Source organism: Vespa mandarinia, chromosome 6 (genome assembly GCF_050613455.1).
Source record: "Vespa mandarinia isolate Hongniang chromosome 6, ASM5061345v1, whole genome shotgun sequence".
In the NCBI taxonomy this organism is placed as follows: domain Eukaryota; kingdom Metazoa; phylum Arthropoda; class Insecta; order Hymenoptera; family Vespidae; genus Vespa; species Vespa mandarinia.
In genome coordinates, this window is record NC_140815.1 from 8,927,523 (window position 1) to 8,944,912 (window position 17,390).

Here is a 17,390-nt window from a genome sequence, read left to right on the forward strand (position 1 = left end):
TTTCTAACCTAATATTTCTATACAAAATTGACAGAGAAAAATACATGGAATTCGTCATATACAAGATATTTCTTTTAACTCTTACGTATGTACATATTGATAAATTATCTTATTAATGATAAATTATCTTGTTTATATAAATTATAAGAACAAAAGAAAAAGATTTACCTTAGTACACTCTCCCTAGACATTTTGTCCACAGAAAAATGGCGTCGTTCATTTCGATAATGTTGGCATCACTGTATCCGAATAGACATAAGACATTACATCTACATAAGCATTAACTGATTCAATGTGGTTTATACAAATTTACACAAGTTGGTTAGTGTTTATGTTGGTTTATGGTATATATAATAAAAACAAGATTGTATTTTGATATAATTGAATGGAATGAAAATCTAAAAATAAATGTAAATAATTTATGTATATTTGTTTATACAATTCAAAGTATGCTCGCTTTAAAAGATTATGGTAGTAGTGATGGTGACAGTGAATCTGAGAATGAAAGTACTATAGATAATAATGAAGAGAAAATTAAAGATGATAAAAATATAAATGATGATTCTCCAAGAGAGTCAGTTTTTACTGGCAAATCTATAAGTTCTCTTGGACTACAAATATGTTCCGCGCCTGAAGTTGTTTCCACAGTAAGCTATTCCTAACCTTTATAATCATAACGTTATTTATTCTAAATTTTATTCATTCATTTTATATTAATAATTTATTATTTCTGATACGCATAGGGAACAGAATTATGTGTAAAACATATAGATTCTACTGCATCTATAGTTACCCATAATCCAAAGTATGAGGAATTATTTGCTCCAGATTTAGGTCCAGAAAATCCTTTTAAAACTCAGCAACAACGAGCCGTGAAGAATATGCTCTCTGGTTATGTCGAGAAAGCATATATCAGTGAATTTCAATTTGAAAATCAAAGAAGAACATTCGCAAGTTATGGTAAATCATTTTAATCATTGAAATAGCATTATATATAGTCGTATTACAAAAAAATGAAATATCTATGATAAATTATATTTTTAGGTTATGCTTTGGATCCAACCGTTGATGGTAGTGCAGAGGAGGGAAAAACTTTGATCGGTGCAAAGGAAGCTGCTGAAGAATCTGGTGGAAAAACAGTCTTTGAAAATACAACGTTAAGGCCTTCGGATAAAAGAAAAAGACATAGAAATAATGATCCAGCAGATATTGAAGGATTTTTAGGTCCTTGGGGTGGTTATATAGATGAAAGGCGAGTTGTCAAACCTACTCAAGAAGAGGCAGCAGAATTAGAAGAAATTTTAGCTAAAAGAAATAAAAGAGGAAAACAAATAGAGGAGAAACCACTCGAAGAGAAAACTGTATTGCATAGTACGTACACTTACGCGCGCGCACACACATATATTATCGAAACATTATTCTAATTTTCCTTAATTCTTTTAGTTAAAGATAGTGTGGATTATCAAGGACGATCATTTCTACATGCACCACAGGATATTGGTGTTAACTTGAGATCAGATTCACCGCCTGAACGATGTTTTCTACCAAAAGCACACATACATACGTGGGAAGGTCATACAAAGGGTATTTCTCAAATCAGATGGTTTCCACGAACCGCCCACTTACTTCTTTCGTCTAGTATGGATTGTAGAGTTAAGGTATTTAACAAAAAAAAATGTAAAGGATGTATACACAATTATCTACATAATTGTTTATCGATGTAATATTAAATATGACGATTATGTTATTTACAGTTGTGGGAAGTTTATAAAGAAAGGCGATGTGTTAGAACCTATTATGGACATCGTCAGGCTGTACGCGACGTCAGCTTCGATAATGACGGAAAAAGATTTCTTTCGGCTGGATATGATCGTTACGTAAAATTATGGGATACAGAAAGCGGTGCTTGTATAAGTAGATTTACAAGTAGAAAAATACCATATTGTGCAAAGTTTAATCCAGATCCAGACAAACAACATCTTTTTGTAGCAGGAACAAGTGATAAGAAAATTATTTGTGTAAGTCATACAATAATTTGTCATAATTTGTGTAATTTTATTAAAGAAAACTTTTCATAATTGTTCTAAATTACAGTGGGATATACGATCAGGGGAGATAACTCAAGAATATGATAGGCATTTAGGCGCAGTTAATACAATCACTTTTGTAGATGACAATCGTAGATTTGTTACAACTTCCGATGACAAAAGTCTTCGTGTTTGGGAATGGTAAATAATTGTTTATTCCTGCATAGTAGTACCCTCCTAGTGGAATTTACATTTCGAAATTAAAAGATTTATATTATACTTTAGGGATATTCCCGTTGACATGAAATATATTGCTGATCCTTCTATGCATTCTATGCCAGCTGTGACACCATCACCTAATCAGAAATGGTTAGCATGTCAAAGCATGGATAACAAAATTGTAATATTCTCAGCCTTAAATAGATTCAAAATGAATCGGAAAAAAACTTTTACTGGTCATATGGTTGCCGGCTATGCATGTGGCCTAGATTTTTCTCCTGACATGAGGTATAAATAAATATAAATTTATAGTATAATAAGATTAATGTTTAATAATTTACTATATTCTCTACGTTAATGCATGCATTTAATTATTACTTTTTAGTTATCTTGTATCAGGAGATGCAGATGGAAAATGTTATATATGGGATTGGAAAACTACGAAATTATATAAAAAATGGAAAGCACACGATGGAGTGTGTATTGATGTTTTATGGCATCCACATGAACCTTCGAAACTTGCAACAGCTGGGTGGGATGGCAAAATAAAATATTGGGACTAGTATTCTATATTAATATGTAAATCCTACCTCTTTAACGTTATGCTAATTAACGTGCGTATGTGTCGTTAATCAGGCATCCATTCATACATTAAGATTGTACATATAGAATTTGTAATAAATTCTTAATTTTGCTTTAAAAACATATATAAAGTAAAATCCGAACGATAAAAGTATTTAATAATTATTAATACATTTTGAGATTTTATAGTATAATATAAATAATTTGATTTATTATTTTCTTTTTTTTTTTTTTTTTATTAAATGTCTTGGAATTGGTTTTCATTATTTTTATAAAATAAATAATAAATCGCGAAATATGTAAAAAAAGAAAAAGAAAGTATGTGATATGAAATAGAATAAAATATTTGCAGGATAGCATTAATACTTTAATGTGATCTTTAGGGAATAATTTCTCCGAAATTTTTATTTTATTTATAACATCTACACGTACACAAAACGTGCACGCGCGCACACATACATCGGATAAGTCAGTAATTCCGTAATACATATACCTAGGGTGCAAAAATCAATAGTACGCGTCACAATGTCTACCGTGATCTGTACTTATCGTGTCATACGTATTGCATTTTTGTACGCTTTTACGATGTTTATGGTATATAATTAAATTTATTAATACGATCATTAGCATTTTACGAATAATCGTTTAAATTTGATAATATACGTGAATGTAAAAGTTGAATTGTGACTGTAAAAATCAACATTTGAGTGGTGCTATTGAAGGGGTAATATTTACGTGCACATATGTGTATGATTTTGCATGATCGTCTTTTTTCTATTTCTTTTCCAAGTGTTACGTAAATATTTATTTATAATATTCTTTAAGCGAATGATAAAAAAAAAAGAAGAAATATCTATATAATAATAATAATAATAATAATTCGTCTTTGTAAAAGTTTGTCAGTACTATGAATTATTAATTAATATCGAAATATATCAAGAAATACATACTCGTTTCTACGTTTTTCACGAATTATAAACAATTTATTGGATAATAGAAAATTTAGGAACCATTTTACAATGAAGTTATAATGTTGCGTTTAAAAATGACAATGTAATAAATAAATCAAATCAACTCCATTATAGAATTGTTAAACGATGGATAATGGATTAGGATATTCGTATCATCTACCATCAGCTGGTATGAATCTTAGGATCAAAAATATGTTATCTCAATTTAGTGATCTATTTAGCGAATTTAATAAATACATCGCGCCAGCGTATCATCATGATCGTTGCGAAAGGTACTACACAATAATATTAATCTTTTTTTCTTTTTGAATCTGCAAAATTTTATGTAATGTAATAAAGTATTAATATATCGTGTATATTTATTTTAAAAATAGATCGGTGCAAATGCGTTTATATTCTATGCACAAAAGAGAATTTGTCATGGTATTTATTGGCTTCTTTGCCTGTTTTGGATTGTCTGTCTTCATTGGACTTGCTGGTAAATATAATCGTTTAGTTAAATTGTATATTATATATTTTCATACTCAGGAATGTTTGTCTTTTTCATTTAAGGTCCACCGATAACTTCTACAACCGAACAAAAGGCACATGTCAATGAAAGTGAAACAGCTACTGGACCATTTGTATTGAAGACACCAGCTTTGTCGCCATACAGCCAACAATTATGGGTCATTGCTAAATTATCTACGTTAAATAATGATGGTAAAAAGAGCGATAACTTCAATAAAATTTTATCCTAGTAGAAATCACTTAGCAAAATATATCGGATACGTAGGAAATTGGTTTAATACGTACGAATTTTTTACAGATGAAAGATACGATAAAGGTTTTCAAGTAAGCGTATCAATAGATGGCATCGGTATTGATCATAAACTTAATCCTATCCTACCATTGGAAACTATACACAATAGGTATATATAATTTTAATATAATTTCTTATTTGAATAAGATATCATCCTTTTAATTTATAGAACAAGACATCTAAAATGCGAGAGACAATCTTGCGAGGAACTTGTCGTGGCTCATCTTGGATTTTTAGATTACACTTACTATATGATTACTGTACGTTTTCATGGACTTGAAAGCTTCCACCAACGTTATACAATACGAGATCTCACATTCTACGTCAGTAAGCACTAAATAAAATAATGCATCGGACACAATAACTTAAAAATTAAAATTATTTGCACCTTATGATTTCGTATCATATTTACAGTTTAAAAATTACAATCCTGCATTTACACAAATTGAGATATGGTTTCGACTGATCTTCTTACTAACTACCTTTGGGGTGATGGTAATTAATACAGATTAAATATTAAGTTTTAAAATAATAATTGCAATGAATGATTTTATTTCAGTGTTGGTTTGGTCACTCATTGAGAAAGTATCCATTACATGATTGGTCAATAGAACAAAAATGGATTTCTATTCTTCTTCCATTATTAATTTTATATAATAGTAAGTTATATGAACTAATTCATATACACAATAATACTATTCACCTTAACTTAAGATTTTATGAAACACTACTATGGATTGTATTTTTTGTTTACACAGATCCTTTATTTCCCATGATATTTTTAATAAATTCCTGGGTACCTGGAATGATAGATGCGATTCTACAAACAACTTTTTTATGTGCTATTCTCATGTTCTGGCTTTGTGTTTATCATGGTCTTAGACAGGTATTATCAATATGAAATTTTTTTTTTTTTTTTTTTATAATAGTAATAATATTGAATTGCAATAATAACAATTAATATACGAATTATTTTTATAGAACGAGAGGAGATTAATTACTTTTTATTTACCAAAAATGTTGGTTGTGGGTCTTCTTTGGGCGGCAGCTCTAACATTGGCAACATGGCTTCGTTGTACCGAATTAGAGGATCCAACATACAATTATGTTCTTGATACATCAAATTATTATGTAAACAATATATAAGCTCCAATTATGTTTTTATAACATAAAATAATATGTAATATAATTTTGATTTTTTTGTGTTACAGGGTTTTAAAGTATTCTTCTTTACAGTAGGTGGCTTTTACATTGCATATCTTCTTCTACTTATATTAAAGGCATACAGTGAATTAAGATCCATGCCATATTTTGGTAAATAATGCGCATAAATAAATGACATCAATTTATTTTTCATTGTATATAACAATTATTTTTTTTTTTTTTTTTATAGATTTACGCTTAAGATTTTTAACATTACTTGCTGGAGTAGTTGCTGGTGTTTGCAGTTTAGTTACTTCTCGTCAATTTGGTGCAGGAGTTCTTGAAGATAGTTTTGCTTCGCGTCTTTCTACATACTATCGCACATCAGCACAATTTATGGCTCTATATGGTCTTCTCAATTTTTATTTGTATACAATGGCATATGTTTATGCTCCAGCACTACAACAAGTCTATGGACAGCGTAAATAATACAATTTAAAACGAATAATTAATTTATCGTCACTATCATTATTATCAAAGAAAATTAATTCAATTCTTATTATACTTATGACACAGATTCATCCATAATGAAAGATAATCCTGCTTTTTCAATGATGAATGATTCAGATGAAGAAGTTATATATGGTTCAGATGAAGACAGCAGACGGCTGTTAACTCGTTTACCAAAAAATGTAGTGGACAGTGATTGAATATTTTAGACCAATATTATTATTTTACAATATGGTTATATAAAAGAATAATTGAATTAAATGAAGAAACGAAATGTGCATTGGCAGACAATTTTTGTAAAGATTTGCAAAAATACTGCCTTTTAGGTATGGAGAAGGTAATGTAAGATAATTTATTTCAAAGAAATATTGTATTGTTAATAATAAGAAATTAATTGCAATTTGCAGACTGTACATATGCCTTCTTGGATTTTGGTATTAATCTACTTATAGCTCAAAAAAGTATCACAATAATCTATTCGTATTAATCTGTTATTATTCTCGATAAGTATTAATGGATAGGTATGAACGAGATGGAAAGAACATATGAATAAATAATTAACAAAAGAACTTAAATTTCTTGGATGACATTGCGCATTAGATCAATTATAAATGGCAATTTATATTGTAAAATTTATTTATATGAAATGTCAGTATTAATTAATATACTTTTGTGCTCTTATTTGTAAAATATAGATGCAATTTGCACCTTGATAATATATATATATATATATATATCAAGTGCAAAGTGCAATATTGATAGAGAAACATCATTTCTTTAACTTTCACTCCTTACTTTTAATTTATTATTAATATAATGTTTATACAAATGTTTTAATTCTGCAACTTTGACAAAGACTTATGTATAACAAATTAGAAAACGTATAGAAAATTTCTCATGTACCAATATAAAATACTATTTACAAAATTATTACTAATTATAATATATGATTATGCTAATTAGTATAAGTATATTGGAAGGTATCATTATATATCACTTAATATTGTATTAATATCAATATCTAATATATGTACGTACTTAATATTTAGATGTTTATGAATTTATATAATTCATTAATTATAATTATTCGAATAATAGTTCATTTCTAAACTTAAAACATTAAATATTGTTAAAGTTCAATATAGTACTGGTTAATTGTTAACAATGCGTATTAGTGATATTGTTCATTCTTATTAATGATATTAATATATAGGGCAAATCATATTTTTATATGATTAATAAGTACAACAAATTCTCTTTTAAAGTACAGTAAAATTTATAATTTTAAATTAGAGATTTAACGTTTCGAAATAAATCTAATAGTCAAATAAATAAAATGTTTTGTTCTACATACTTAAAATGACGTATCGATCAACGTGGATGGTTTACAGCATGAAACTTTTTTTTCATTTAATTTTACATTAAAAATATTTAAATCGTATGAAATTTTTCGATTAAAGTTTCCGTAAAATTTGTGTAAAACTCACCAATAGGAATTATACTTAAAGCATCATTGCCCAATAATACTTGATAATCGTCGTTTATATGAGAAATGTTCAATCATAAATCAAATCTAAATAAATCTATCTGAAGTTAAAAATATTTATGATAGTATTAGCGATAAAAAAAAAAAAAAAAAAAAAAAAAAAGAAAGAAAAGAAGAAAAAAAAATATGGCGTCGTGGAATCGTAGAAATATTATTTCTCTCGCATGAAAGTAGAAAAGATACGAACGATGTTGCCTCATTCTTAGTTTCTCTATTATTAAAATGGATAAGAACGATAAGAAGCCCAATACAAGAGTTTGTAAACATCGATATTTCTCGATTGAATGAATGATCGATTTTCGAGAATGATTAAAGGAACAATCGATAGTTAATTAAACTAGCCACAAGATAGCCACAACACGAGGGAAAAATCGCGGTGTCGAATGGCTGTCATTGCTTTTTATGACAGATGTTTTGCGCGATAAATTTGCTTTGTTAATTTGTATGAATAATAATTTCATGAGCGTTATTTGAGAAATAAACAATTAATATATACGCTTGCGATTGGATCATTGATTAAAAGTGAATATTTTTCATCAAATGACTAACGATCAAGAAAGTCAAATATCCGAAAATATTTTGAAGTAAAAATTCGGAGCCAGCTGTCTTCACCATCACAACGGACCGCGAATACGAAACATCCGGGCTGAGGTATTGATAGTGTAGTGGTGGTTGAATAATAATATTCAAACTACTCGTGATAAAGGTCGAATATTTGTGAAAATGGCAAAGACCTATGATTATTTATTTAAACTACTACTGATCGGAGATTCGGGCGTCGGCAAAACTTGTGTATTATTCAGATTTTCCGAAGATGCATTCAATACGACCTTCATCTCTACTATTGGTAGGTACTGCTCCCATTGTAATCATGATTATTCATAGCATTTTTTCTGATGACTTATCAAATGCCACATGCGTGATACAAACATATATCTATAAATATATGTGATCATTACACAAATACTATTTTATGAAAGACAAAGAAACTATTGTTTATGGATTCTCATTAAACGCTTACGATAGTCACTGTTTATAATTTTTCACAAGTTATTAAATATAATTCTAAATAAATCTGTTATTGTATGCTTTTAAAGTCATTTAAATTTGATAATGCGTAACAGGTTGTATTATATAATTACATGGGATAATATGATTATTCCATAAGAATTAGTTTGACAGGAATACAATATGTATAAAAATGTATTATTATAAATCTAATGGATATCTTACTGTTACAATTTTATTCGTTTCATATTAATATTAATTTATATTTATTGTAAAATGACAACGAATGTTGTTTAGATTATGTCGTTGTATTTGATATTTCAGGAATTGATTTTAAAATTCGTACAATCGAGTTAGATGGCAAGAAGATTAAATTGCAAATATGGTAAGTACTTTTTATATATTCATTGAAAAATATTTCGCTTGTTTCAATTGTTATATATTAACAGAAGTATATTTTTTTCTATAAAAGGGATACCGCTGGACAAGAAAGGTTTCGTACAATAACAACGGCATATTATCGTGGTGCTATGGGAATAATGTTAGTGTATGATGTTACAAATGAAAAAAGCTTTGAAAATATAAAAAATTGGATTCGTAATATAGAAGAAAATGCATCTGCTGAGGTAGAGAAGATGTTATTAGGCAATAAGTGTGAACTTACAGACAAGAGACAAGTATCAAAGGAACGAGGTGAACAACTTGCAGTTGAATACGGTATTAAATTTATGGAAACATCCGCAAAATCTAGTATCAATGTTGAAGAGGCATTTTATACTTTGGCACGTGACATTAAAGCTAAAATGGAGAAGAAATTGGTAAGTATTTGTAATATTTATTAATAATTTATCATATAACGATTGCATATATTGATTTTAATGTTTGCTTACATTACATTATATTTCGAGCTTTTTTTTTTTTTTTTTTTTTTTTTTTTTTAATAAAACGAAATTTTATATCTATCAATGAATAAAGTTTAACAATGAAAAAGTTTATCTTACGAATAGCATCAAAGTAAATTATACAAATAATAATGTCTTTGTCTATATCTATTTGTAAATATACACACACACATATATATATACATATATGTATATATATATATATATATATATATATATATATATATATTTAGCATTATGCAACATCATTAAATTTCCTGGCATAGTTATCTTTCGAAAATTGCATGTTTTTTATATTCTGTGCTCAAAAATATTCATAGAAATATAATTTTAAAAATAATGTATAGGTTATATCATTTGTATATAATTGAATATTATAGAATCTTTAACTATGTCATACGAAACAAATGATATTTGGTTAAAGAAACATATTTATTTATAGGAATATATTTATTATATGTAATAAATATAAGTATTATATAAATGTACTTTTTTGAGAATTAATATCTCTAACACACTTTATACTAAGCAATGTCAGAAATGCCGTAATATACTCAATCGCCTGTAATTTTTTATATTGAATAACTTCATTTTCTTTGTTTCCTATGTCTGTTTCTCTATGTCTGTTTGGTGCGGGTCTATCTTGACAGAAGGTAACTGTTTCTTTAGACACTGTTCTTACTTGAATGTATATTTTTCTTTTCTTATGTAACACTATCAAATTGTGTTACATATCCACTAATTAACTTTATATGCAAGATTATGTATAATATTTGCATCTATTATTAACACTATGTTTATTAATATATTAAACATATTAAACCTGCATTTGTATCTATGTGCCATATGTAGTAACTTAACATCATTAACATCACATTTTGCAATTTTTAATTAAAAAATTAAACATTCAATATTTTATTAATCTAGCATATTTGCATCTTATAAATAGGTCTCTTCTTTTTTTACATTGTTAGATATATATATATTCGTTTAACAAGTATACTAACAATTATTTTTTATTTATGCTTGAATTTATTTTCATAATATAAAAAGTGTTAATACATGTATCTGCCCTATTTTATAACTAATTAGTGTATTTATTTTATTTTATCTAGGAAGCATCAAATCCACCTAAAGGTGGTGGTCATCAGTTGAAAGCATCGGAACCACAAAGGAAACCACCAAGTTGGTTAGCTCGCTGTTCTATACTCTGACCCCCTAAATATTTACGACCTTTGAATGAGGCCAACTTGTCTATTATTATTAATTACTTACATACATTTCGTCGAACAAATTTAACGTTCTACGAGGCTTCATATTGTCCAGTAATTGGGCTCTGTGATTTTACACCTTGATAATGGACATTGACTGTGTTTTTATAATCATTAACATTAAATAATTTCTTACTGAGAAAACCATTAGAGGAGAAATTGTCAAAACTATTTCAGTTGGTTTTTCTGTGTCGTTAATGATTATATTTTTTTATAAAGAGGAAATAGAAAAACATGTAATGTACACATTTGAAATGGAAATATTTTTTCAACTACATTTTTGTATTATCTTTTATTATAATCTTATCGATAAGTAATTTGTGAAATAATATTGTTGTGAAGTTTGTGATATTTACAGCAAAGAAATTCATAAAGTGACAAGTCTCATATTATTTTTGACATTTCATTGTGCTTCTGTGATTGTTTCTCCTCTGGTGTTGTTATGTAAAGAAGGGATACAATGGAATCAATATTAAAGAACCAATACTAAATGTGAAATGCAAGTATAAACTACTTCGCTTTAATATTGGGGGAATATCATTTTTATAAGACGCACGAAACGCATTCTTTTACATCAAATATTTTTGTGTTCCTGTTATTAAAAAACATATATCTATACATTTAGAAGGAAGGATCACTGTGCAAAACCACATATAATGAGTAATAAAGTAAGGTTAACCAGTATAAAAATCACAATCATTTTTTACATTGTTACTAAGCAATTAGCTTTTTCACGAAATTAATAAGAAAACATCACAAGCATGTTATAATTATTAGCTCATCAATTACTAATAATACAATTAAAATGGAAACTGCATCATGTGATGACTGAACAAAAATCCAATAGGTAATTCAAGTGTTATAATCATTAGGCAAGGAACTTTTTTTTTTTTCCATTTTTTTTTTTTTTTTTTTTTTTCATTAGTTCCAGAAAACAATAAATGTACGAAAATGCTTATTTTCTAGATATATTTTATATTGCATATAGTAGTGGATTTGTATACATGGAGGATTTACAGGCAATATCTTTATTTGCTTGTTGTCATAGTCTGCATCTTTGCAAATTTGCATTTTAATCACTAAACTTGTTTGGCATATACTGAAATATACAGACAATTATTATATAATACATTTTATATTAATCCTATGTATACCCAAGAGCATTTATTGACTTCACTTTTCTTCCTTGCTCCTTTCAATTATATTTATTACAGAGATAATTTTAATTCTTGAATCAATGCCTGTAACTGACAAGTAAGAATACATATTATATTATATCCATATATTCTATTCATCCGCGTTTTGTACACATACGCGCACGTAGAATAAAATTCTATATTTATAAATGCACTTTACCTTTTCGCACAATTTTTGAATTTCTGGATGCAACGTGGTATTTGAATCTGGATGATTTGAAATATCACTGGACAAAGAATTTAATTTACATTGCAATTGCTCTATTTCGATTTTGTCTCTTTGATGTATACTATGTGCACATAATCCAAATATTTGTAAACGTTTGTTAAGGTCTATAATATTTTGACATGACTGTTGCAAATATTGATGCTCCTTTTTAAGTTTCACAACCTCACTGCAATCGTTTTTATAATTTTTACAATACTAATTATACACACACACACATTTATTTTTTTTTACCTTTCAGCAGTAGCTATCATTTGTAAAGTATTGTCCCGTAACATCATTAGAGATTCTTCAAGATTTTTATTTAACATTTCCAAATTAAATATTTTGTCTTCTGCAGTTTGCAATTTTATATTACTATCTATGATTTCTAATTTCGTAGCTTTCGTTTGTTCAATCAATGAATTCCGTTCATTAATCATTGTTTCGTAATTAACTTTTAATTGAACATGTTCTATGTAACTTTTCATTTTTTCATCTTCTAAACGATTGATCATAGTAATAGCTGCTGATAATTGCATCTTTAATTCATTATTAATTTGATTTTCGTTTTCCAAAGTCGATTTTGAATTATACAAAGAATGACGTGTTTCTAAAAGTTCTTTCTGTGTTTGTTCTAACATAGCCTGCTCGTTAACAAAAATATGTCATCTATTTAAATTCTATATAATCAATTGTATAAATATTTCTAAATTTTTAAATTTTTAATTAATAATTCCATAAATTTTATGTACTAAAATTATTACAAGATATGTAGATTGTATTACAAATTAAAGTAGAAGGAAAAATACCAACCGATTTTTCTTGTAATTCGTATATCTTTTCTCGCAATTGTTGCTCGGTACAAAAAACATCCAAATTATTTAATTCTTGAATATTCTCCATTTATTTATTAATTGTATAATGTAAATGAAAATGTCTTATCCTTCGATTTATAAGATTAAATCATTAATAGATCAATAAAGATAAATTTTCAATAGAAATTTCATACGACTTTGTGGTGGGAAATTTAAAATTAATTTTAAGGAGACAATAAATAAAAAATATTTATTTTCTATCTATTTATTAAAAATTACATTTTTTATCCTTTTATACAGGAGTATAGTTGTTTTATGAAAATAATTTCTTTTCGTCTTAAAAATAACAGATACATTATATTATTTATACAGTAAAAAAACAAAAAGTGATAAATCTTAACATAAGATCAGTCTATCAAATTACAATTTACTTAATTTCATTGTTTCATACAAATTTCATTGTTGTTCATACAATCTTATAATAAAAATAATAGAAATCAATGGCTATCCATAAATTGTATATCTGAAAGTAATAGAACGGTATTTGGCAGTGGTCTTGGTTGGGGACTAAGTACAGTAAAAGTTTGTCTATCTACGTCGACATTAGTGCTGTAATAAAAATAATAAAATTGATAAATATTAAATTTAAATAGATTTTTAGAATCTGATCAAATATATTCATTTTGACTTACACACAAACGAATCCAGCAACATTAGTTTGTACAACATCATCTTCAGGAGAATCCGCAAAAGATACGGATAATAGATGATGTAATAAATTAGGACCAGGCGTGACAGCAACTAGTTTTGTTAAATTATCTTCAGCTTTCATTCCTAATGGCATACAAGATGCAGGTAAAACAGGTGCTCCTATTTTATATAATCTTGCTTCATTCCATTTTACTTCAAAGCTATGAGGGTACAAAGGTGTTCTTGATCCATAAAAATATGCACGTACTCCTTGATCCCTAGCTTCAGTTCTTTGCGCTTGACTTCTTTCAACTACACCACCACTTTTTGGTAGAAAAACGACTTTTACAAAATCCGGCATATCCCTAACAAGTTCATTGTAAAGTCTTTCTTGATCTAACACTAAAATAGCATCAACTTCAAATGCTTGCGCAGCATGTGTCAGTAATTTATATCCATCTCCTTTTACCCAACCGCAAGTATTTATTACAATTCCTGAAACTCTTGCCTTTTTGTTTGCCTGAAGTCGATCAGAACAAACTTCTGCCAAACGAGTTACAAGAAGATTGTATAGAGCAACATTAGCTGACGGGGTCTTATGTCCAAAATGGAAAACGAGTGGTGCTTGTTGACTAAAATCTTCTATTACATTAGATGGTCTCTCTACCAATAAAGCACCTACAGTACCAGGTATAGCTATATCACCTTGTCCAACGTCCAGATCAACAAAGATTGGCCTTCTTCCCATTCTAACTGCATAATTTAATAAAAGTCTACAAAGAGTTGATTTTCCTACATCACAGGGTCCAACAACCATAGTTATGGGACCTCTTCTGTCTCCTTTTTCTGCTGCCTCTCGCATTCTTTCCATAGCTGCATGACAGTTTAAATATAAACCCATTGGCGTTTCTTTGGCTACGTAGGTAACATCCGTTTTTCCAACTAGTTCAACGGTACATCCTTGCCAGGTAAAGACCGCTACTTTGGCTCCGGCACTAAATTCATACTTTTTACCTTTCACTAATTCTGTCCCAAATACTTCACCTAATCCATTTTTTAACTTGAATGTAACATGAAACAGTTATGAAAGTATTTATGAATATTTATAAATGGTTAAAATATTTAAGAAATGGTTTTTGTAATTCTTTAAAAACTAACCACATAAAAATAAAGTTATTTTAGATAAACTACACTATGTAAAAATAAAGAGATCTTACCTCTAATGTAACTTTCTCATTTTTACTTTCTACTTCGAAACGTAGTTCACAGTCAGGATCCAATTTAAATTCTTGCGTTGTAGATTTTTCGTCCGACATGTTATTTTTTTTTATGTTATTTAAAAATTATCTTTCAAATTAAATAAGCTTATCCAATGTTCAATTTTAAAACCTTCCTTTTTTTTTATAGGTTAGATTAAGATCTGTAATACATTATAACGTTACACTTGAAGGCAGTCCTACTAATTACATATTCATTTGATCTTTAAAATATGTTCGACTAATTTTCAAATAGAAAATAATCACCAATCGTACGATTTTTTCTTTTCTTTTTTTGTTTTGTTTGTAAACTTAATTAAATTTAGATAGAGACTTTTAAAGAGATAAACAAGAAAAAACAATGCTGATTAATGTATTTTCTTTGAACAGTACATAACATAAGTGATATATAATAATTCGAAAATTTTATTTTTATATATTAATACGGAATTAGATGAGAATTTCAATTTCGAAAAATGTCGAAAACTCTGAAAAAAATATTAACTTAGAAAAATTGGATATTTATAACTTCGAAAAGTCGATATTTATAATTATATGCGGACACATTTACATATGTACTTGATATAACCACTTAATTTACATAAAAAGAAAGGAAATTCAGGATAAAAGTTTTCAAGATATCGAATATTTGAATGTACGTGAGATATATATTAGTCGAAGGCATGCAAACTTAAGCCAAATTAAAAAGAAACACGGTGACGTCATATCGATAATTTGATTTCAACAATTTATGTGTTATTATTAAAACACTTGAATACGCTTTTTGTTCGCTTCGTCGATTATTAATTATCTATATACATATATCGTCAACGTATAATTAGTATATCTCATATGCATTGTGAACGTTTTTAATTTTTTAATTTTACAAATTTATATAACAAAAAGTATTCGTATATGTATATTCATTTAATTAATTTAAAAAATTTTGAAAGTGATTTATTGAACACTTAGTGGGGACGATACTACTTGACCGCATTCCATGAGAAGAAAGCTTGTTAATTTATATATATTTTCTAACCTCAAGTACATAAGTATAAAAAACATCTTATCGTTTGAATAATATGTTGTGCTTTTGTATTGTATTGCGTCATTCTTCGCAGAAAACCATTTATATGGTCAAGCAGAAAAGATATTGTGAAAAAATATGATAACAAGTTTAAATTTATACAATGCTTATTCACAGTTCAGTTATATTATATTTCAAATGCAAGAAAACTGTTTAGTGTAAAATAGACTTTACGAGTGTTAGCACGTTTAAATATAAATAATATGAATAGAAATATATTTTCTATGATACAAAGAGTAGCATCTAATGTGAGAGGTTATAGTATGGCGCAAATAGCACCTTTGCAAAAAGCAGCTTTGGAAGAGCGTTGTATTCTTGTGGATGAATTTGATAAACCGATTGGTAATGCATCGAAAAGGGATTGTCACAAAATTACCGATGATGGTACTATACCACTTCATAGAGCATTCAGTGTCTTTTTATTCAATCGGAATGGTGACTTGTTATTGCAAAAACGTTCTCCATGGAAGGTATAACTTTATATTATAGAGTTAATCTTTAAGAGGATCTATGATTATTAATAGAATAAATGGAAGTATATTAAATATATATTTTGTATTTTTAAACTTTAATAATAAACTTATCATATCATTTTAGGTAACATTTCCAAATTGTTATACAAATTCGTGTTGCAGTCATCCTTTAGCAGAAATTCCTGAAGAAATTTTAGAGGACGATGCAATAGGTATTCGTAGAGCAGCGCAAAGAAGACTTAATTATGAATTGGGTATTCCTCTATCAGAGATCCAACTTTCTGATTTCTTTTATTTATCAAGAATTCATTATTTTTCTTTGGGAGACGGAATTTGGGGTGAACATGAAATAGATTACGTATTATTTCTACAGAAAGATTATATAACAATTGATCCTAATCCTGATGAAGTCAGTGAAATTCAATGGGTATCAAAATCGATGATTAACGATTTGACACGTATAATAAAAGCACCATTAACACCTTGGTTTCAACTTATGCTTCGGCATAAATTACAACTATGGTGGGATAATTTAAAGACATTGGATAAAGTACAAGATTATTCTGTAATACAAAAATATTTGTAATACATTGATATAATTCACTCTATTTCTGTATTATCTATATATGTATTATTTAATGATAATATATATATATACATTGTCTATGGAATATTTTTAATTTC

At 27.7% G+C, this 17,390-nt stretch overlaps 6 protein-coding genes across 10 annotated transcripts; 4 read left to right on the forward strand and 2 right to left on the reverse strand.

Moving 5' to 3' along the window:
- The first annotated feature begins 268 nt into the window (after nt 1-268).
- Nucleotides 269-2,970, forward strand: LOC118448976 (pre-mRNA-processing factor 17). Its single transcript, XM_035882972.2, has 8 exons — nt 269-647; nt 744-960; nt 1,045-1,371; nt 1,444-1,658; nt 1,755-2,018; nt 2,095-2,228; nt 2,313-2,534; nt 2,632-2,970. The coding sequence occupies exons 1-8, from the start codon at nt 342-344 to the stop codon at nt 2,807-2,809; spliced, it is 1,863 nt and encodes a 620-aa protein (XP_035738865.1). The 5' UTR covers nt 269-341; the 3' UTR covers nt 2,810-2,970.
- A 151-nt stretch (nt 2,971-3,121) lies between these two features.
- LOC118448952 (transmembrane protein 181) lies at nt 3,122-7,039 on the forward strand. Of its 4 annotated transcripts, none has more exons than XM_085657486.1 (14): nt 3,122-3,422; nt 3,914-4,071; nt 4,174-4,277; nt 4,352-4,501; nt 4,608-4,710; nt 4,771-4,924; nt 5,016-5,096; nt 5,161-5,260; nt 5,360-5,487; nt 5,583-5,732; nt 5,813-5,915; nt 5,995-6,225; nt 6,321-6,591; nt 6,662-7,036. In XM_085657486.1, exons 2-13 carry the CDS (start codon nt 3,926-3,928, stop codon nt 6,452-6,454), a joined length of 1,584 nt encoding a protein of 527 aa, XP_085513612.1. In that variant the 5' UTR covers nt 3,122-3,422; nt 3,914-3,925; the 3' UTR covers nt 6,455-6,591; nt 6,662-7,036. The 4 variants fall into 4 exon arrangements, with proteins under 4 accessions (XP_085513612.1, XP_085513611.1, XP_085513610.1 ...); XM_085657485.1 differs by having other exon boundaries at nt 3,123-3,552; nt 6,321-6,580; nt 6,662-7,039; XM_085657484.1 differs by having other exon boundaries at nt 3,123-3,552; nt 6,662-7,035.
- A 1,140-nt stretch (nt 7,040-8,179) lies between these two features.
- On the forward strand, nt 8,180-11,362 carry Rab8 (RAS oncogene family member Rab8). Its single transcript, XM_035882938.2, has 4 exons — nt 8,180-8,647; nt 9,133-9,193; nt 9,281-9,626; nt 10,826-11,362. Exons 1-4 carry the CDS (start codon nt 8,524-8,526, stop codon nt 10,922-10,924), a joined length of 630 nt encoding a protein of 209 aa, XP_035738831.1. The 5' UTR covers nt 8,180-8,523; the 3' UTR covers nt 10,925-11,362.
- On the reverse strand, nt 11,014-13,026 carry LOC146872970 (uncharacterized). The gene is made up of 5 exons (XM_085657828.1): nt 12,638-13,026; nt 12,296-12,572; nt 12,194-12,228; nt 11,986-12,080; nt 11,014-11,078 (listed from the first exon to the last, which is right to left on the reverse strand). Exons 1-5 carry the CDS (start codon nt 13,024-13,026, stop codon nt 11,014-11,016), a joined length of 861 nt encoding a protein of 286 aa, XP_085513954.1.
- Nucleotides 13,027-13,502: 476 nt separating this feature from the next.
- Nucleotides 13,503-15,789, reverse strand: cbc (protein CLP1 homolog). Of its 2 annotated transcripts, none has more exons than XM_035882935.2 (4): nt 15,652-15,789; nt 15,108-15,310; nt 13,893-14,950; nt 13,503-13,809 (listed from the first exon to the last, which is right to left on the reverse strand). In XM_035882935.2, exons 2-4 carry the CDS (start codon nt 15,204-15,206, stop codon nt 13,698-13,700), a joined length of 1,269 nt encoding a protein of 422 aa, XP_035738828.1. In that variant the 5' UTR covers nt 15,207-15,310; nt 15,652-15,789; the 3' UTR covers nt 13,503-13,697. The 2 variants fall into 2 exon arrangements, with proteins under 2 accessions (XP_035738828.1, XP_035738827.1); XM_035882934.2 differs by lacking the exon at nt 15,652-15,789 and adding an exon at nt 15,414-15,571.
- Nucleotides 15,790-16,211: 422 nt separating this feature from the next.
- On the forward strand, nt 16,212-17,370 carry Idi (Isopentenyl-diphosphate delta isomerase). The gene is made up of 2 exons (XM_035882936.2): nt 16,212-16,703; nt 16,831-17,370. Exons 1-2 carry the CDS (start codon nt 16,437-16,439, stop codon nt 17,290-17,292), a joined length of 729 nt encoding a protein of 242 aa, XP_035738829.1. The 5' UTR covers nt 16,212-16,436; the 3' UTR covers nt 17,293-17,370.
- Nucleotides 17,371-17,390: the final 20 nt, after the last annotated feature.